The 20,395-nt window shown below is 43.3% G+C and overlaps 1 protein-coding gene across 2 annotated transcripts in view; it reads left to right on the top strand.

Moving 5' to 3' along the window:
* The window catches only part of LOC112256525 (frizzled-3-like), a 36,025-nt gene that overhangs the window by 430 nt on the left and 15,200 nt on the right, over positions 1 to 20,395 (top strand). Inside the window, exon 2 of one of the 2 annotated variants that reach the window (XM_042325482.1) lies at positions 1,924 to 2,556. The exons of the other annotated variant lie outside the window; for it this stretch is intronic. Within the exon in view, the coding sequence (XP_042181416.1) occupies positions 2,317 to 2,556 (240 nt within the window). The 5' untranslated portion in view covers positions 1,924 to 2,316. The remainder of the gene's footprint in view (positions 1 to 1,923; positions 2,557 to 20,395) is intronic. 2 annotated transcript variants of the gene reach the window in all.

Here is a 20,395-nt window from a genome sequence, read left to right as displayed (position 1 = left end):
GTTGGGGAGCGAGCCTTTAGGTCAGGAGATTGTCAGAATTGTCTTGGGGCTAGCAGGGATGTCTTTGGCTAGATAGAAAAACAATGTTCCACTGTATGGTTGCATTGTATTTGTATTAACCGGCGTATCTAACGTTACGTCATTATACAGCCACTGTATAGATATACAGCTTAAATTGCATTTCTTTGCGACACCAGTGACATAGTCATCAACCCGTGATACGTAACATGACGAGAGCATGTTAGTTGCCCGGCCAACCTCACACCACCGTGCGGCTAGGGTTCGGCATCTGTGGTCAGTTTGCAGGGGTTAAATACTATTGAAAAGCGTGGATATTCAAGACGAGGAAACATGCTTTGCTGGGCATAATAGATTGACTCGACTGGAAGGGCGTGTGCGCGCAGCTGTTTAGTAGCAAATGAACGCCCCACAAACAAGGTTGTACTGCAAAAATTAATATAAATTGCTCTGTACAGAAACCACTAGCGACATTGGACGACTGACACCTGCAGGCCTGTATACCTAGGTGTGTGTCGTAGACCTATTGGACAGTATCATGTTGAACATTTAATTAAGTGACGGTAATCCAATCCTGACAAATGTATTTCCTAATCAATTAGAGTGTACAAAACATTAACACCTTCCTATTATTGAGTTGCAGTTCTTGACACACACCGGTGTGCCATACCCCTGTCAAAGGCACTTCATTTTTTTTCTCACCTTTTATTTAACCAAGTAGGCCAGTTGAGAACAAGTTCTCATTTACAGCTGTGACCTGGCCAAGATGAAGCAAAGCAGTGCGACACAAACAACAGAGTTACACATTGGATAAACAATCATACAGTCAATAACACACTAGAAAATCTGTATACAGTGTGTGCAAATGAAGTAAGGAGGGAAGGCAATAAATAGGCCAATATTGGTGGAGTAATTACAATTTAGCAATTTACACTGGAGTGATATATGTGCAGATGAGGATGTGCAGGTAGAAATACTGGTGTGCAAAAGAGCAGAAAAACAAAAATGGGGATGAGGTAGGTAGGTGGTTGGATGGGCTATTTCCAGATGGGCTGTGTACAGCTGCAGCGATCGGTGAGCTGCTCTGACAGCTGACGCTTAAAATTTGTGAGGGAGATACAAGTCTCCAACTTCAGTGATTTTTGCAACCCTTTACAGTTTATTGGCACCAGAGAACTGGAAGGATAGGCGGCCAAAGGAGGTGTTGGCTTTGGGGATGACCAGTGAACTATACCTGCTGGAGCACATGCTACTGGTGGGTGTTGCTATGGTGACCAGTGAGCTGAGATATGGCGGGGCTTTACCTAGCAAGGACTTTCGATGGCCTACAGCCAGTGGGTTTTGCGACGAATATGTAGCGAGGACCAGCCAACAAGTGAATACAGGTCGCAGTGGTGGGTAGTATATGGGGCTTTGGTGACGAATCTTTTCTTGCCCATTCACCCTCTGAATTGGCACACCTACACATGTCTCACGGCTTAAAAATATATTTTTGCCTGTCTCCTGCCCTTCATCTACACTGATTTGAAGTGGATTTAACATGTGACATCAATAAGGGATCATAGCTGTCACCTGGATTCACCTGGTCTGTCTCATGGAAAGAGGTGTTCCTAATGTTTTGTACACTGTTGCTGTAAGCCTATGTTTAACTGTTTTCGCCCTTATCAATAACCTAGAAGTAGCTTAGATGTTTCAATTGAAAATGTAATACATATAAGTGACTAATAATAATGTAATAACTACAGCATTATGTCTATTGAATCAGATATGTTGAAGATCTATGGGGACTTGTGTAAATGAGAGATGGGGATGCTGTTTTTCAACTCCCTGGCTCTTGTCACTTATACACATTTAGAGGACTTTCTTGCCACTTGTCTTACCATTCTTTTGTATTTGAACTTGTAGGTCTTGCTTGACGTGTTACTCGGCCGTTGGACGTTCTTTGAAGAAACACTGAAGACTTTCAATAGGCAGTTTCTCATTTTCTTTCGTTGGAGAGAAGAACAGAGGACCATAGCTGTGCTGGAGGTGGGGGGGGACGGTGGAACATCTAGGCTGATGATCGCAGCCCTCCAGCGGGTACAGACCCAGCAAGAGAGGGCCTGGAGAAGAGAGGCTGGCTGTGGATCCCGTTGCCAGGCAGGGTGCATTCTCTGGGGGATGGAAGCAGCAGGACTCCCCTGCGAGCTCCACAGATCTCCAGGGTGTGATTGTGTAGAAGAATAGCCCTGCTGTTCTCTAATCCCTCATCTCCTCTCTTCATCCCTCTCTCCCCCTACCCTGCTTTGTGAATTGAGGATGAGTGTGAGGTGGGACTCACACAGAGACAGGGTCATGTCTAGGTCACTCTTCCTCCTCTTCCTCTGGTCCCTCTGCTCACCCTGTCTGTCTATCCATGCGGAGACAGCAGAGAGCCACAGTACGTTTACCTGTGAGCCAATAGGACTACGGATGTGCCAGGACCTGCCTTACAACACCACCTTCATGCCCAACCTCCTCAACCACTACGACCAGCAGACGGCCGCGCTCGCCATGGAGGTACTGACTACAGCTGTGTGCGTGTGCGCGTGTGTACCTGACGGTCTTTGAGTTTGTGTATGTACTTTGCTGTTGCTCCAAAGGGATCCTGCTTTCTGAATAGAGAGTGATGTGAGGTTGTAAGTTGAGCGTTTGGGCTGACATAGAAACCAACCGACTCGGATTACTGGCTGTTCTGTCCTTCTCTTTTGTGACAGTCTTCAGAATGAATGAGCAAGGATAGGTTGTTAACGTCAATAGGTTAGTGGCCTTACTTGTACTTATTTCTCAGCATATTTCTAGGCTGACATATTTTTGATTTGTAATAGAGTTTTGTTTCTGTCTGCTGTTGCTTGGAGTGCATGTGTCAGGCAGTATTTTCTGATTTGATGACTGTTTGTGTGTGCATCATCTGCTAGTCATTACGTTTTAGAGTGCCATTACAGTATGTTAACGTGATGGCGTACAGTTGTATCTCCAGCCTTTTAATCATGCCCTCATCTGTTTTGTTACCCATCACCTTAGTATACGTGTATAGCTTCCAAAAACCATCTACCTGTAGCTCTTAATCTTTGGCATTCTTTTATGGCCTCTCAATAAATCTAGTTGTAGCATGATGATGCCATTACTCATATTTTGCTGCAGCAAAATCTGGTACAGAAATTCCCAGAACAGCTGTTCCCCATTTTCAGATTATTTTGCCCACATCAGAATCAGCCGAAACCATCACAGGGAAGAAAAAAAAAACATGCTGTGCTTTTTTTCTGCTTATTCAATCATTGAGCATTTTTGTTGAATTTTATCAACATATATTAATGTGAGGATTTAAATAAACATCTGTTGTTGAACTTTATTTAACCTAGTAAAGAAGTAACCTAAGCCCTACCCTTCAGCCCCGGAAGGCAGCTTTACAAAATGCAGTTGTTGCAACAGGAGGAGCTGCAATGTGAGACTGTGCTAGTTCTCACTCCCAGTCACTCTGGCAGCATCAGTGGAGGGGTCCTGGTTGTGAGAATCCGCAAAGGAAATTGAATAATATCCCTCACTGGACACTGGCTATACCCGCTCTGATTCATTGTGTGTGTGTGTGTGTGTGTGTGGAGAATGATGCCACATACTTTATCTATGCTTCTGTGTTAGTCTAAGTAATGCCTCTTGCCGCAGGAAGCTGCTTCATCATGTTTTACATGAACAACAACAGTCATTAGCAGGCAAGATAATCCATAGTGACTCCTAGCCGACACATAGCCTTGTCTCTCTCTCACACGCACACACAGACACACACACACACACAGAGCCCAGTCAGCAGCACATGGTTTCCCCGAGGGGACTGAGCCCTGGTGTTAACCGCACCATGCTTCACTATTACCATGCCTCAGCCATCTGGACAGAACATCATTTCAGCTGTAAACCAACCTACTGTATTTTCCTGTGTGCGCATGCGTGTCTGTGTGTGGCTGGCTTACATCTGTCTCACAAAACCCAGTGTAAGCCATGCCTTTAGTGAACCACATCCAATTACTGCAACAGAAAGCATGTTATATCAAGTAGAGCTGTAGCCCTGGCTGGTACAGGGCTACTTTTGTATGTTTCTATGAGGCCTTGGTACTGTGCTGTTTCCTGTGTGATTGACAACAGGTTCAATGGTGCCAGCTGACATTATTCACCAGTGCTAACTAGCCACTAATCTGCCCCACCGCCCCACAATGGAACGATTGATTCTCAGCGCAGAATGATTCTCCCTCACCCGATACTGCAGTCAATTAAGCCTGGGGGGGAGATGGGAGAGAAAGGGAAAGGGCTGTAGTGAAAGAGGGAAAGTGTGTGAATGGGCAAATGAGCTCTTGAGTCACAACAGAGCACCCAATGTAAGCACCCACGAAACTCCCCCTTCACATACATGACATCACTCTGGAGCTGGTCTGGTCTGACAATTTTTATTATGAATAATAAATCCAATCCATTATGTAGAGGCACCCCCTTTCCCCTCTAATAATAACCCTGTACACAAGAGAGGTAGGTGAGACCTGAGCTAAGGAATTCACTACCTGAGGGAGAGGGCAGGAGGTAGGATGGAAGACCGGGAGAGTATGTGTGTGTTTTTAATGTAAGGGAGCGGGTGAGTGGGATTGAAAGAGAAAATGTCTGACTCTGGGAGAGAGCAGTGTGTGGGAGGTCTGTCTCTACCAGGGCCCCATGGTGGAGGTCTTTTCTGTGTTTGTCTCTCTCCCAGCATGGGATCCTGGCTGTCTCTCAGCCCCAGACTCTACTATGCTGATTTAATCAACTACACTAAAACCTGGGACCACCACTGGGCCATCACGTCCTCCAAAACACACAGACACAATGTTACTGGGCCCTGTTGGTTGGCACGGCTGCCGATGAATTGGGTGATTACGCCATTCAGTCTGTCGGCGAAAAGAAGGGAAGCCTTTAGTATTTAGTCTTAAAAGCCGTAATTATTTTGCTGGTTCTATAGAGCGTTGTTTCTCTGCATTTCAACAATCAGATTAGCAAGGCATTTCCACCCACAGCCTTCACCATAGACAGACAGTTTGGTGGGATAACGCCAGTTAGCCTAGCGTAGTGAGGGGAGTAGTCTATCTATGCATCCATCCATCTATACTGTGTAGTAACTTAATGCTAGCTGGTAGCTATATCCTATATGGTGATGGTGACTTATCCTCTGTCAGCAGAGTGCCAAGTGCTGCTAAGTGCAGAGTAGAGTTGAGCAGCCCCCTGTTAAAAAGCATGCATCTATGTATGGACAACCTACAGTGCATTTGGAAAGTATTCAGTACTGTTGACTTTTTCCACATTTTGTTATGTTACAACCTTATTATTACATTGCCCCCCACCACCACCACCAATCTACACACAATACCCCATAATGAAAAGGCAAAAACCACTTGCAAACATTTCTAAAAACCTGCTTTCGCTTTGTCTTTATGGGGTATTGTGTGTAGATTGAGGGTGGCAATGTTATTACGATGTGGAAAAAGTCAAGGGGTCTGAACACTTTCCGAATGCACTGTATATACCATATATATGATATACTGTGTGTGTACACACGCGTGCATGCACACTTACTACAATTCAAAAGTCTGTGGTCACTTAGAAATGTCCTTGTTTTTTAAAAGAAAAGTACTTTTTTTTTTCAATTTAAAATAACTTAAAATTGATCCAAAATACAGTGTAGACATTGTTAATGTTGTAAGTGACTCTTGTAGCTGGAAGCAGCAGATTTTTTAAATGGAATATCTACATAGGCGTACAGAGGCCAAGAAACTGAAGATCTGTGAAGGGAATAGTACATAGCAATCTGGTTTCCGAGCCGGTCACGGGTGCACCTCAGCAACACTCAAGGTACTAAACGATATCATAACCGCCATCGATAAAAGACAGTACTGTGCAGCCGTCTTCATTGACCTTGCCAAGGCTTTCGACTCTGTCAATCACCATATTCTTATCGGCAGACTCAGTAGCCTCGGTTTTTCGGATGACTGCCTTGCCTGGTTCACCAATTACTTTGCAGACAGAGTTCAGTGTGTCAAATCGGAGGGCATGCTGTCCGGTCCTCTGGCAGTCTCTATGGGGGTGCCACAGGGTTCAATTCTCGGGCCGACTCTTTTCTCTGTATATATCAATGATGTTGCTCTTGCTGCGGGCGATTCCCTGATCCACCTCTACGCAGACGACACCATTCTATATACTTTCGGCCCGTCATTGGACACTGTGCTATCCAACCTCCAAACAAGCTTCAATGCCATACAACACTCCTTCCGTGGCCTCCAACTGCTCTTAAACGCTAGTAAAACCAAATGCATGCTTTTCAACCGATCGCTGCCTGCACCCGCATGCCCGACTAGCATCACCACCCTGGATGGTTCCGACCTTGAATATGTGGACATCTATAAGTACCTAGGTGTCTGGCTAGACTGCAAACTCTCCTTCCAGACTCATATCAAACATCTCCAATCGAAAATCAAATCAAGAGTCGGCTTTCTATTCCGTAACAAAGCCTCCTTCACTCACGCCGCCAAGCTTACCCTAGTAAAACTGACTATCCTTCCGATCCTCGACTTCGGCGATGTCATCTACAAAATGGCTTCCAACACTCTACTCAGCAAACTGGATGCAGTCTATCACAGTGCCATCCGTTTTGTCACTAAAGCACCTTATACCACCCACCACTGCGACCTGTATGCTCTAGTCGGCTGGCCCTCATTACATATTCGTCGCCAGACCCACTGGCTCCAGGTCATCTACAAGTCCATGCTAGGTAAAGCTCCGCCTTCTCTCAGTTCACTGGTCACGATGGCAACACCCATCCGTAGCACGCGCTCCAGCAGGTGTATCTCACTGATCATCCCTAAAGCCAACACCTCATTTGGCCGCCTTTCGTTCCAGTACTCTGCTGCCTGTGACTGGAACGAATTGCAAAAATAGCTGAAGTTGGAGACTTTTATCTCCCTCACCAACTTCAAACATCAGCTATCTGAGCAGCTAACCGATCGCTGCTGCTGTACATAGTCTATTGGTAAATAGCCCACCCATTTTCACCTACCTCATCCCCATACTGTTTTTATTTATTTACTTGCTCTTTTGCACACCAATATCTCTACCTGTACATGACCATCTGATCATTTATCACTCCAGTGTTAATCTGCAAAATTGTAATTATTCGCCTACCTCCTCATGCCTTTTGCACACATTGTATATAGACTCCCCCCTTTGTTTTCTACTGTGTTATTGACTTGTTAATTGTTTATTCCATGTGTAACTCTGTGTTGTCTGCTCACACTGCTATGCTTTATCTTGGCCAGGTCGCAGTTGCAAATGAGAACTTGTTCTCAACTGGCCTACCTGGTTAAATAAAGGTGAAATAAAAAAAATAAAAATAAAAGTACGTGAACAGTGCAAACTGGCTCTAACCAAAATAGAAAGAGTGGGAGGCCCCGGTGCACAACTGAGCAAGAGGACAAGTACATTAGTGTCTAGTTTAAGAACCAGATGCCTCACAAGTCCTCAACTGGCAGCTTCATTTAAATAGTACCCGCAAAACACCAGTCTCAAAGTCAACAGTGAAGATGTGACTCCGGGATGCTGGTCTTCTAGGCAGAGTTTCTCTGTTTAGTGTCTGTTCTTTTGCCAATGTTAATCTTTTATTTTCGTTGGCCAGTCTGAGATGTGGCTTTTTCTTTGGGATGCTGGCGTTCTAGGCAGAGTCGCCTCTTCACTGTTAATGCTGAAACTGTTGTTTTGCGTAACAATGCTTCAAGGGTGACTTGTCTATGTGCAGAGGGTCCCTGGTTCAAGTCCAGATTGGGGGGAGGGAGTCTGATCCCATATCCTACACCTCCCCTCTACCTTTTTCATGCCTCTCCTGGGGAAACGGTTAGAGGCCTCAGGAATACATATGTCTCCTTAATGCTCGTTGTCTGTGCAACATGAGACAGCGGATGGATTATAATCCCTTACAATGTATGGGAATGTATATCCTTCACATTTAGTGGCGCTATCACACTGGCCAGCTAATTCAACTATTTGGTTGAGGAAAAGGGGGTACACCACAATAGTGTCGCAAATATAGAGTAATATAGGGTTTCGACATACTATGGTTACACATATGGTTAATATAATATGGTTACCATACTATAATTTATGCAACCTTGAAAGGCAGGCATCAACATGGCCCGAATGAGAGTCTGTCAGCAATATATAGAAATCGCTTTCTATGGGTACAAATCTTTTTCTACGACTACATATCACTTTCTACCGTGATAACTTTTTTCTATGTTTTCTTGTCGTCAAATCCCTGCCAAAAGTCAGGTGACCTAAGCGCTTCCAAATATGGAGTTGAAGGTTTGCCATACTTTTCATGTTTGTGCATATCTCTCCCATGTACAAAACTTTATGGCAGTCATTTTACTTAAGGCCATCGATTTCCAGATACAAATCAAAAGCTGTTTGTTTGTGGATAGTGAATTGCATTTGTGGATAGCGATTTACATTTGTCGATTGGTGATTTACATTTGAATACATTTGGCATGATATTGATCCCATACATAGAGGAGTAGGAGTTGTGATGGTGCTTTGCTGGTGAAACTGTCTGTGACTATATTTACAATCCAAGGCACACTTAACCAGCATGGCTACCACGGCATTTTGCAGCGATTCGCCATCCCTTCTGGCTTAGTTCCACTATCACTTGTTTTTCAAGAGGACAATGACCCAACACACCTCCAGGCTGTTTAAGGGCTATTTGATCAAGGAGGAGAGTGATGAAGTGCTGCATCAGATGACCTGGCCTCCACAATCACCCGACCTCAACCCAATTTGAGGTGGTTTGGGATGAGTTGGACCGCAAAGTTAAGGAAAAGCAGCCACCAAGTGCTCAGCATATGTGGGAACTCCTTCAAGTCTGTTGGAAAAGCATTCCAGGTGAAGCTGTTTGCAAAGCTGTCAAGGCAAAGGGTGGCTACTTTGAAGAATCTCAAATCTAATATATATATTTTGATTTGTTTAACACCTGTATCGGTTACTATATGATTGTTTTGTAGAAAATAGTAAATAAAAACCCTTCAATGCGTAGATGTGTCCAAACTTTGGAACACAATGCAAATCTTCACAATGCCGCTCTAGTCAGAGGAGAGGGAGGAGAATGACGCTGTTATAGAAAATGCTAAGAGGGTTCATTTTGGTGTCGCAGTTTTATGTTCAAATTCACAATGATCAAGGTCAGGATCTTTAAAAGGTAGGCTAATCATAGATCTGTGCTTAGTGGCCGCTTCTGTCTATGTTGGATTGACTGGAATATAAGGCCATTGTAACATAGGGGGAGTAGTTGATATGAGTCTTATCTAACAGAATGGTGTATGATGCAGCCCAGATTAGGGCTGGCACAATTACCGTATAATCGTGTTACCGACGATTATGGATGAATACCGTCTTGAAAATAAAATCAGTCATAAATCACCGTTAAATGTTTTTATTTTTTTTACATGTATTTAACAGCTGACTGAAGACTGGACGGTTGAGTTAGTTTCCAAGGTAACATGGACTCTTTACAACGTGATGAAACTGAAACAAGCTAGGTGTTGTAGCAAATGAGTCTTTGGTTGCCTAGGCAACGCCCCCTCTCCCTGCAGCAGCACACGCAGTCAGGAGCGGAGCGGAGGAGAAAATGTGCATCTTTTAAAATTCAAAATATTATAACGGTGACCTCGTTCATTTCGCTGACCAATAACGTCATCCAAAATTCCATGACTATCACAGCCTTAGCCCAGATGGCGGTGTGCTGTGACAGGAGCTGTGTGGGTGGTAGTTGTGATTGAGTGGGTCTCTGGGTGTGACTGTGGAAGGGATGGTACTCATTGTACACAGTGATGGCTGTGGTGTATACACACTCAAATGGACAAAACAGGCCACTTCTTTATAGCCATATCTTTCTCGCTCTCCGACCATCTATCCCTCCGTAGGAACATGTTTTGATTGCCTCTCCACAATGGGGTGTGTTTGTGTGCGCGCACATGTGCCCTCTGACCTACAGCAGGATGAGGACCATCAGAAGCCTCATTGTCAGATTGGTCCGTTTTCCCCTCATCACCTGTTACCATGGTACCCAGGGAGGAAATGCAGAGTGATGAATGCCAGGAGAGGGGAGAGTGGGTAGAAGAGATGTGATAAGAGGGATAGAGTTGAAGTGAGGAGTGTGGAGTGGAGGGATGGAGAGGAAGGGTAGAAAATGTATTTATGGGAATGCCAGGAATAGATGAGGGAGGAGGGTAAGTGGTCATGTGCTGGAATGCCAGGAACTGCTCTTGTCTGATCTGGACTGGATGAATGAATAAATCAAATGAATAAATGACTGGGAAAGAGGTAGTGTGGGAGAGGGCTGTCTATTATTCCCTCTTTTCAGAAAGGAGGAGTGCAGATTAAGGAGAGAACAGTGTTTGTCCTCCTGCTCTATTCATGGCCAGCTCACTCTTTCTCTGGAACGCGTGAGAGCGGAAGGAGAGGGGTGGCCCATGGACAATAAGGTTAAGGAACGAGAGCAAAAATGATTGGAGAATGTAAATGGTTGATGGAATGGGAGGGAGGGAGAAAGAAATAGTGCTGCACGGTTTGGGTGATAGGGGAAATGAGTGACCGAGAGATGCAGCTGTAGGGTATGGATGATGAAGAGAAAGGGGAGAGATGGACAGATGAAATGGAGGAGGGGATGTGATGGATGGAGAGCGAGAGAAAGGTGGTATAGAATGGGTGATGGAGAAAGGGCTGACGGTGTTTGACACTGTTTGGGCTGCAGGCTGGAATAGAGGTTTATATAACTCCCACAAAATGTCTGAGTAAGACTGGCTTTTTAAAAGGTGTATTGGCCTTTAAAGATGCAGTCCGCAAGTTCTCTGTCCCCTGTGGCAACGAGACCACAAACACAGCCGACCCAAAAACAAAACGCTACAAAAACAAAACTTTTTAGACACTACTAATTGAACCCGTTTGTCTTCTTGGGTTTTACAGACAGGTACACTCCTCAGTCCTCCAGTAGCGGCAGTAGACATTTTCTAAACAAAAATAAAATGTAGCAGTAATGTGGCTCATTAGTATCTAAATCCAGTAAGCTCTCTGTCAGAGCGGGTGGTCTCGGCTGTAACAGACCCCGTGGTCTTAAACCATGTGTGGGTGTGTGTTTGCGTGTGCCTGTGTGTCAGCCCCAGCACCATGTGATTGCGGTCTGTATGTTACTGCTCAGTTAGTATGTGAAGTGTGAGCTGTCACCATCACCAGAGTGGCATTGGGGCGGCAGGTAGCATAGTGGTAGAGCGTTGGGCCAGTAACCGAAAGGTTGGCGGATCGAATCCCCAAGTTGACACTGTTGAAATCGGTTAACCCACTGTTTCTAGGCCGTCATTGTAAATAAGATTTTGTTCTTAATTGACTTGCTTAGTTAAATAAAGGTTAAAAATAAAAAAAATAATAATAATTCAGGCACAGTAAGACCAGTCACCTGACCTGACTACTGGGCCATAGTACAGAGGGATAATCATACTGCTAATGACAGCTTTTGGAAGTGAGCTGCTGTGTGTTTGTGTGGGGGTCTCTCTGGCAGGGACAGTGCTCGGTCGGACAGAGGATGCAGGTTCTCACACTCCAATCCCTTTGACTCCCTAATCCACAGGGAAAACAGCCATTCTTTTCTCTTTCACTCCTTTATGTTCTTCTTTGCGCCAGAAACATTATACAGAGTTTTTGCAGAATTGGCAAACTGGCTTTCCTACTGTCACCCTAATCTTCAATGCATGCATGCACACACACACACACACACACACACTGCTCCCTGAGACCCACTTGTGCAGCTTATTATCTGGGGCCAGAAGCCCCACCCTACCTCTTAAGGCGTCAGCATGCTTCAGTTTGGCTGTCGCCTAGCCGTACACTGCTAGTCAAACCGAACTAGTGTGCTCGCATACTCCCTTAAAAGATCTTTGCTTGAAAAATTAGAAAAAAACAGCAATAGTACCATTTGTCCATTTTGAGACACCATAGCCAGTATACATTTCATCAAAGTCAGAATTAATCTACACAGTACTAAAATATGAATGCAACAATAATAATAGCCATATTTTTTTTTACTACCGGTCACAAGTTTTAGAACACATACTCATTCAAGGGTTTTTCTTTATTTTTACTATTTTCTACATTGTAGAATAATAGTGAAGACATCAAAACTATGAAATAACACATGGAATCATGTAGTAACCAAAAAAGTGTTCACTTCTCTAGGGTGCGGCATTTGGAATTTTGGATGAAAAGCATGCCCAAATTAAATGGCCTGCTACTTGGGCCCAGAAGATGTGATATGCATATAACTAGTGGATTTGGATAGAAAACACACTAAAGTTTCCCAAACTGTTAAAATGGTGTCTGTGAGTATAGAAGTATAGAGTATAGAACTGATTTGGCAGGCGAAAACCTGAGAGAAATCCATTCAGGAAGTAGTTTTTTTGGGGGGGGGGGGTTGTAGTTTTCTATTCAATGCCATTACAGTATCCATTGACTTAGGACTCAAATTGCAGTTCCTATGCCTTCCACTAGATGTGAACAGTCTTTAGAAATAGTTTCAGGCTTGTATTCTGATAAAAAATAAAATTATTTTACCTTTTATTTTACTAGGCAAGTCAGTTAAGAACAAATTCTTATTTTCAATGACGGCCTAGGAACAGTGGGTTAACTGCCTGTTCAAGGGCAGAAGGACAGATTTTGTACCTTGTCAGCTCGGGGATTTGAACTTGCAACCTTTTGGTTACTAGTCCAATGCTCTAACCACAAGGCTACCCTGCCGCCCAGTCTGAATGAGTGGACCCTGACGTGTCACAGAGCTTTTTCATGCACGATCTTGAGAGTGCCTTTCTTGTTTAACTTTTTATATTGACGACGTTATTGTCCGGTTGAAATATTATAGATCATTTAGGCTAAAAACAACCTGAGAATTGAATATAAACATTGTTTGACATGTTTCTATGAACTTTGAGGATACAATTTGGATGTTTTGTCTGCCTGTTTTGACTGTGTTTAAGCCTGTAGATAACTGAAGAAAACGCGCAAACAAAACGGAGGTTTTTGGATATAAAGAGACTTTATCGAACAAAAGGAACATTTATTGAGTAAATGGATGTTTTCTGAGTGCAACCATATGAAGATCATCAAAGGTAAGGGATCAATTTTATCTATTTTTGACTTGTGTAACTCTTCGACTTGGCTGGCTACTGTTTGTAATGATTTGTCTGCTGGGCTATGGTCTCAAATAATTGTAAGGTATGCTTTCGCTGTAAAGCATTTAAAAAATCTGACACTGGTTGGATTCACAAGAAGTTAATCTTTAAAACTATGTAAAATATGTTTTGTTTTCTGAATTTTTATAATGACTATTTCTGTATTTGAATTTGGCGCTCTGCAATCTCACTGGTTGTTGGCCAGGTGGGACGCATACCCTGGAGACGTGAAACAAATCAAAATATATTTGAGATTCTTCAAATAGCCACCCTTTGCCTTGATGACAGCTTTGCACACTCTTGTCATTCTCTCAACCAGCTTTACCTGGAATGTTTTTCCAACAGTCTTGAAGGAGTTCCCACGTATGCTGAGCACTTATTGGTTGCTTTTCCTTCACTCTGCCGTCTGACTCACCCCAAACCCCCTCAATTTGGTGGAGGTCGGGGGATTGTGGAGGCCAGGTCATCTGATGCAGCACTCCATCACTCTCCTTCTTGGTAAAATAGCCCTTCCACAGCCTGGAGGTGTGTTGGGTCATTGTCCTTTTGAAAAACAAATCATAGTCCCACTAAGCTCAAACCAGATGGAATGGCGTATGGCTACAGAATGCTGTGATAGCCATGCTGGTTAAGTGTGCCTTGAATTCTAAATAAATCAGATCCATATATCTCAGAGCTCTACAGACGATACCTTCAACCTCATGGCTTGGTTTTTGCTCTGACATGCATTGTCAACTTTGGGAGGTTATATAGACCGGTGTGTGTGTTTTTTTCCAAATCATGTCCAATCAATTGAATTTACAACAGGTAGACTCCATTCAAGTTGTAGAAACATCTCAAGGATGATCAATGGAAACAGGATTCCCCTGATCTAAAATTCGAGTCTCATAGCGAAGGGTCTGAATGCTTATGTAAATACGTTTTTTTTGTGTGTGTTAAATTTGCAAAGATTTCTACAAACCTGTTTTCACTTTGTCATTATGGGGTATTGTTTGTAGATTGAGGGGGGAGTATTTAATACATTTTTGAATAAGGTTGTAATGTAACAAAATTTGGAAAAAGGGAAGGGGTCTCAAACACAGTGTCTATACACAACCTTTCAAAGGTTTGGGTCTCTAAGAAATGTCCTTGTTTTCCATGAAAGCATACATGAAATGAGTTGCAAAATGAATAGGAAACGTTGACCAGGTTGTAAATAATGATTTTTTTTTTTTTTATTGAAAAAATATTTGTCCTTTTGCTCTTGTCAAAGAATCCTCCACTTGCAGCAATTACAGCCTTGCGGACCTTTGGCATTCTAGTTGTCAATTTGTCGAGGTAATCTGAAGAGATTTCACCCCATGCTTCCTGAAGCACCTCCCAGAAGTTGGATTGGCTTGATGTGTACTTCTTACGTACCATACGGTCAAGCTGACTGTGCTGGCCACTACATTATAGACAGAATATCAGCTGACTGCTTCTTCCCTAAATAATTATTGCATAGTTTGGTGCTGTGCTTTGGGTCATTGTCCTGTTGTAGGAGGAAATTGGCTTCAATTAAGTGCCATCCACAGGATATGGCATGGCATTGCAAAATGGAGTGATTTTCCTTCCTTCTTCAATATCGCTTTTACCCTGCACAAATCTCCCACTTTACCAGCACCAAAGCACCCCCAGAACATCACATTGTCTCCACCATGCTTGACAGATGGTGTCAACACTCCTCCAGCATCTTTACATTTTTTCTGCATCTCACAAATGTTGTTCTTTGTGATCCGAACACCTCAAACTTAGATTTTTCTATCCATAACACATTTTTTCCCCAATTTTCCTCTGTCCAGTGTCTGTTTTTTGCTACTTTGCCGAGATGGCCAGCATCCCAGAGTCGCCTCTTCACTGTTGATGTTGAGACTGGTGTTTTACGGGTACTTTAATGAAGCTGCCAGTTGAGGACTCTGTTGTGCACCGGGGCCTGCCACTCCTCATTCTATTCCGGTTAGAAACAGTTTGCGCTCTTCTGTGAAGGGAGTAGTACACAGCATTGTACGAGATCTTCATTTTCTTGAATATTTCTCACATGGAATAGCCTTCATTTCTCAGAACAAGAATGGACTGAGTTTCAGAAGAAAGGTCTTTGTTTCTGGCCATTTTGAGCCTGTAATCGAACTGACAAATGCTGATGCTCCAGACACTCAATTTGTCTAAAGAGGGCAAGTTTTATTGCTTCTTTAATCAGAACAACATTTTCCAGCTGTGCTAACATAATTGCAAAATGATTTTCTAATGATCATTTAGCCTTTTTTTAAATTATAAGCTTGGATTAGCTAACACAAGGTGCCCTTGGAACACAGGAGTGATGGTTGCTGATAATGGGCTTCTGTATGCCTATGGAGATATTCCATAAAATAATCTCCTGTTTCCAGCTACAATAGTAATTTATATCACTAACAATGTCTACACCGTACATTATTTCTGATCAAACAGCTTGGAAAATTCCAGAAAATGTCATGGCTTTAGAAGCTTCTCATTTGAGGCAATTGGAAGTGTTCCTGTGGATGTATTTCAAGGCCTACCTTCAAACACAATGCCTCTTTGCTTGACATCATGGGAAAATAAAAAAATCAGCCAAGACCTCAGAAAATAAATTGTAGACCTCCACAAATCTGGTTCATCCTAGTACGTAAGTATAAACACCATGGAACCACACAGCCGTCATACCACTCAGGAAGGAGACTCGTTCTCCTAGAGATGAACGTACTTTGGTGCAAAAAGTGCAAATTCTCCCAGATCAACAGCAAAGGGCCGTGTGAAGATGCTGGAGCAAACCGGGTACAAAAGTATCTATTTCCACAGTAAAACGAGTCCTATATTGACATAGCCTGAAAGTCCACTCAGAAAGGAAGAAGCCACTGCTCCAAAACCGCCATTAAAAAAAGCCAGACTACGGTTTGCAACTGCACATGTGGACAAAGATCGTACTTTTTGGAGAAATTGTCTGATGAAACAAAAATAGAACTGTTTGGTCATAATGACCGTCGTTATGCTTGGAGGAAAAAGGGTGAGGCTTGCAAGCTGAAGAACACCATTCCAACCGTGAAGCACGGGGGTGTCAGCTTCATGTTGTGGGGATGCTTTTCTGCAGAAGGGACTGGTGCACTTCACAAAACAGATGGCACCATGAGGTAGGAAAAGGATGTGGATATGTTGAAGCAACATCTCAAGACATCAGTCAGGAAGTTAAAGCTTGGTCGCAAATGGGTCTTCCAACTGGATAATGACCCCAAGCATACTTCCAAAGTTGTAGCAAAATGGCTTAAGGACAACAAAGTCAAGGTATTGGAGTGGCCATCACAACGCCCTGACCTCAATACTATAGAAAAGTTGTGGGCAGAACTGAAAAAGCCTGTGCTAGCAAGGAGGCCTACAAACCTGACTCAGTTACACCAGCTCTGTCAGGAGGAATGGGGCAAAATTCACCCGACTTATTGTGGGAAGCTTGTGGATGGCTACCCGAAACGATTGACCCAAGTTGAACAATTTAAAGGCAATGCTACCAAATACTAATTGAGTGTGTGTGTAAACTTCTTACCCACTGGGAATGTGATGAAAAAAATTAAAGTTGAAATAAATCATTCTCTCTCCTATTATTCTGACTTTTCACATTCTTAAAATAAAGTGTTGATCCTAACTGACCTAAGACTGGGAGTTTTTACTCTGATTAAATGTCAGGAATTGTGAAACTGAGTTTAAATGTATTTGGCTAAGGTGTATGTAAACTTCAGACAAACACACAGTGGGAAGAAAAAGTATGTGAACCCTTTGGAAATAGCTGGATTTCTGTATACATTGGTCATGAAATTTGATCTGATCTTCATCTAGGTCACAACAATAGACAGTCTGCTTAAACTACAAACGATTTTACGTTTTCATGTCTTTATTGAACACCGTGTAAACATTCACAGTACAAGTATGTGAACATTTTTTATTTAATTTAACTGGTTGACCCTACTTTGGCAGCAATAACCTCAACCAAACCTGTTCTGTAGTTGCGGATCGGACCTGCCCAATGGTCAGTAGGAATTTTGGACCATTCCTCTTTACAAAACTGTTTCAGTTAAGCAATATTCTTGGGATGTCTGGTGTGAACTGCTTTCTTGAGGTCATGCCACAGCATCTCAATCAGGTTGAGGTCAGGACTCTGACTGGGCCACTCAATAAGGTGTATTCTCTTCTGTTGAAACCTTTCTGTTTTTGATTTACCTCTGTGTTTTGGGTCGTTGTCCTGTTGCATCAACCAACTTCTGTTGCGCTTCAATTGGTGGACAGATGGCCTAATATTCTCCTGCAAAATGTCTTGATAAAGACATTTATCTTGGGGCGGCAGGTGGCATAGTGGTTAGAGTTTTGGGCCAGTAACCGAAAAGTTGCTAGATCGAATCCTAGAGCTGACTTCTGTCGTTCTGCCCCTGAACATGGAAGTTAACCCACTATTCATAGGCCGTCATTGTAAATAAGAATTTGTTCTTAACTGACTTGCCTATTTAGGTTAAATAAAATTAAAAAGTTTAAAAAATACACTTTCATTTTTTGTTCGACGATAGCAAGCTGTCCAGGCCCTGAGGTAGCAAAGCAGCCCCAAACCATGATGCCCCCTCCACCATACTTTACAGTTGGGATGAGGTTTTGATGTTGGTGTGCCATACTTTTTTTTTTTCCACACATAGGTTTGTGTGTTCCTAACAAACAACTCCACTGTAGTGTCATCTGTCCACATAATATTTTGCCAGTAGCGCTGTGGAATACGCAGGTGCACTTTTGCAAACTTCAGATGTGCAGCAATGGTTTTTTTGGACAGCAGTGGCTTCTTCCGTGGAACACCATTCTTGTTGTTCTTGTAGTGTTTGATGTATCGTAGACTGGTCAACAGATGTTAGCATGTTCCAGAGATTTCTGTAAGTCTTTAGCTAACACTCTAGGATTCTTCTTTACCTCATTGAGTGTTCTGCGCTGTGCTCTTGCAATCAGCTTTGGTGGACGGCCACTCCTAGGGAGAGTAGCAACAGTGCTGAACTTTCTCCATTTATAGACTATTTGTCTTACCGCGGACTTGAACATCAGGGCTTTTAGAGATACTTCTGTAACATTTTCCAGCTTAATACAAGTCAACAATTTCTTAATCTTAGGTCTTCTGAGATCTCTTTTTGTTCGAGGCATGGTTGACATCAGGTAATGCTTCTTGTGAATAGCAAACTCTAATTTTTTTTTGTTTTTTTTTGTTTTATAGGGGAAGGCAGCTCTAACCAACATCTCCAATCTCTTCTCATTGATTGGCCTCCAGGTTAGCTGACTCCAATTAGCTTTTTGGAGGAGTAATTAGACTAGGGGTTCACATACTTTTTCCAACCTACACTGTGACTGTTTAAATTATCTATTTAATATAGACAAAAATACTATAATTTGTGCATTATTAGTTTAAGCACACTGTTTGTCTTGTTGTGATTTAGATGAAGATAAGATCAAATTTGATGACCAATTTATGCAGAAATTCAGGTAATTCCAAAGGGTTCACTTACTTTCTTGCATATATACACATACATACACACACCTCTTTTTTTGTTTGTTGTACTTTTACCCCTTTTTTCTCCCCAATTGGTTGTTAGTCTTGTCCCATCGCTGCATCTCCCCTACGGACTCGAGAGCCATGCCTCCTCCGAAACACGATCCTGCCAAGCCGCACTGCTTCTTGATACACTACTCGCTTAACCCGGAAGCCAGCCGCACCAATGTGTCGGAGGAAACACCGTTCAGCTGGCGACCGAAGTCAGTTTGCAGGCACCCGGCCAGCTGCAGGGAGTCGCAAGAGCACAATATGACAAGGAAATCCCGGCCGGGCAAACCCTCACCCAATCCCGACGACGCTGAGCCAATTGTGCGCTGCCTCATGGGTCTCCTGGTCACGACCGGCTGTGACACAGCCTGGGATCGAACCCTTAGACCACTGCGCCACTCGGGAGACCCCCAACATCCAACAATTTAAGATTTTACTGAGTTCTTTCATAGAAGGAAATCAATCAATTTTAAAAAATTCATTAGACCCTAATCTATGGATTTCACATGACTGGGAATACAGATATACATCTGTTCACAGATACATAAAAAAAAATAGGGACGTGGAACAGTAAACCAGTCAGTATCTGGTGTGACCACCATTTGCCTCATGCAGCGCGACATCTCCTTCGCATAGAGTTGATCACGCTGTTAATTGTGGAATGTTGTCCCACTCCTCTTCAATGGCTGTGCTAAGTTGCTGGATATTGGCGGGAACTGGAAAACACTGAAGTACACGTCGATCCAGAGCATCTCACATGCTCAATGGGTGACATGCCTGGTGAGTATACAGACCGTGGAAAACTGGGACATTTTAATCTTCCAGGAATTATGTACCGATCCTTGCGACATGGGGCTGTGCATTATCATGATGTGATGGTTGTGGCTGAATGGCACAATAATGGGCCTCAGGATCTCGTCACAGTATCTCTGTGCATTCAAATTGCCATCAGTAAAATGCAATTGCGTTCGTTGTCCATAGCTTATGACTTTCCATATCATAACCCCACCACCACCATGGGAGACACTGTTTACAACATTGACATCGGCAAACCGTTAGCCCATACAACGCCATACGCGTTGTCTGCCATCTGCCCAGTACAGTTGAAACTGGGATTCATCCGTAAAGAGCACACTTCTCCAGCTTGCCAGTGCTCATTGAAGGTGAGCATTTTCCCACTGAAGTTGGTTACGACGTCGAACTGCAGTCAGGTCAAGACCCTGGTGAGGATGACTAGCACACAGATGAGCTTCCCTGACATGGTTTCTGACAGTTTGTGCAGAAATTCTTTAGTTGTGCAAACCCACAATTTCATCAGTTGTCCGGGTGGCTGGTCTCGGACAATCCCGCTGGAGAAGAAACCGGATGTGGAGGTCCTAGGCTGGCGTGGTGACACGTGGTCTGCGGTTGTGAGGCCAGTTGGATGTACTGCCAAATTCTCTAAATTGATGTTGGAGGCGGCTTATGGTAGAGAAATGAACATTCAATTATCTGGCGG

The sequence above is a fragment of the Oncorhynchus tshawytscha genome, linkage group LG08 (genome assembly GCF_018296145.1).
Source record: "Oncorhynchus tshawytscha isolate Ot180627B linkage group LG08, Otsh_v2.0, whole genome shotgun sequence".
Lineage (NCBI taxonomy): Eukaryota > Metazoa > Chordata > Actinopteri > Salmoniformes > Salmonidae > Oncorhynchus > Oncorhynchus tshawytscha.
This window is presented reverse-complemented; position numbering and strand designations above follow the sequence as displayed.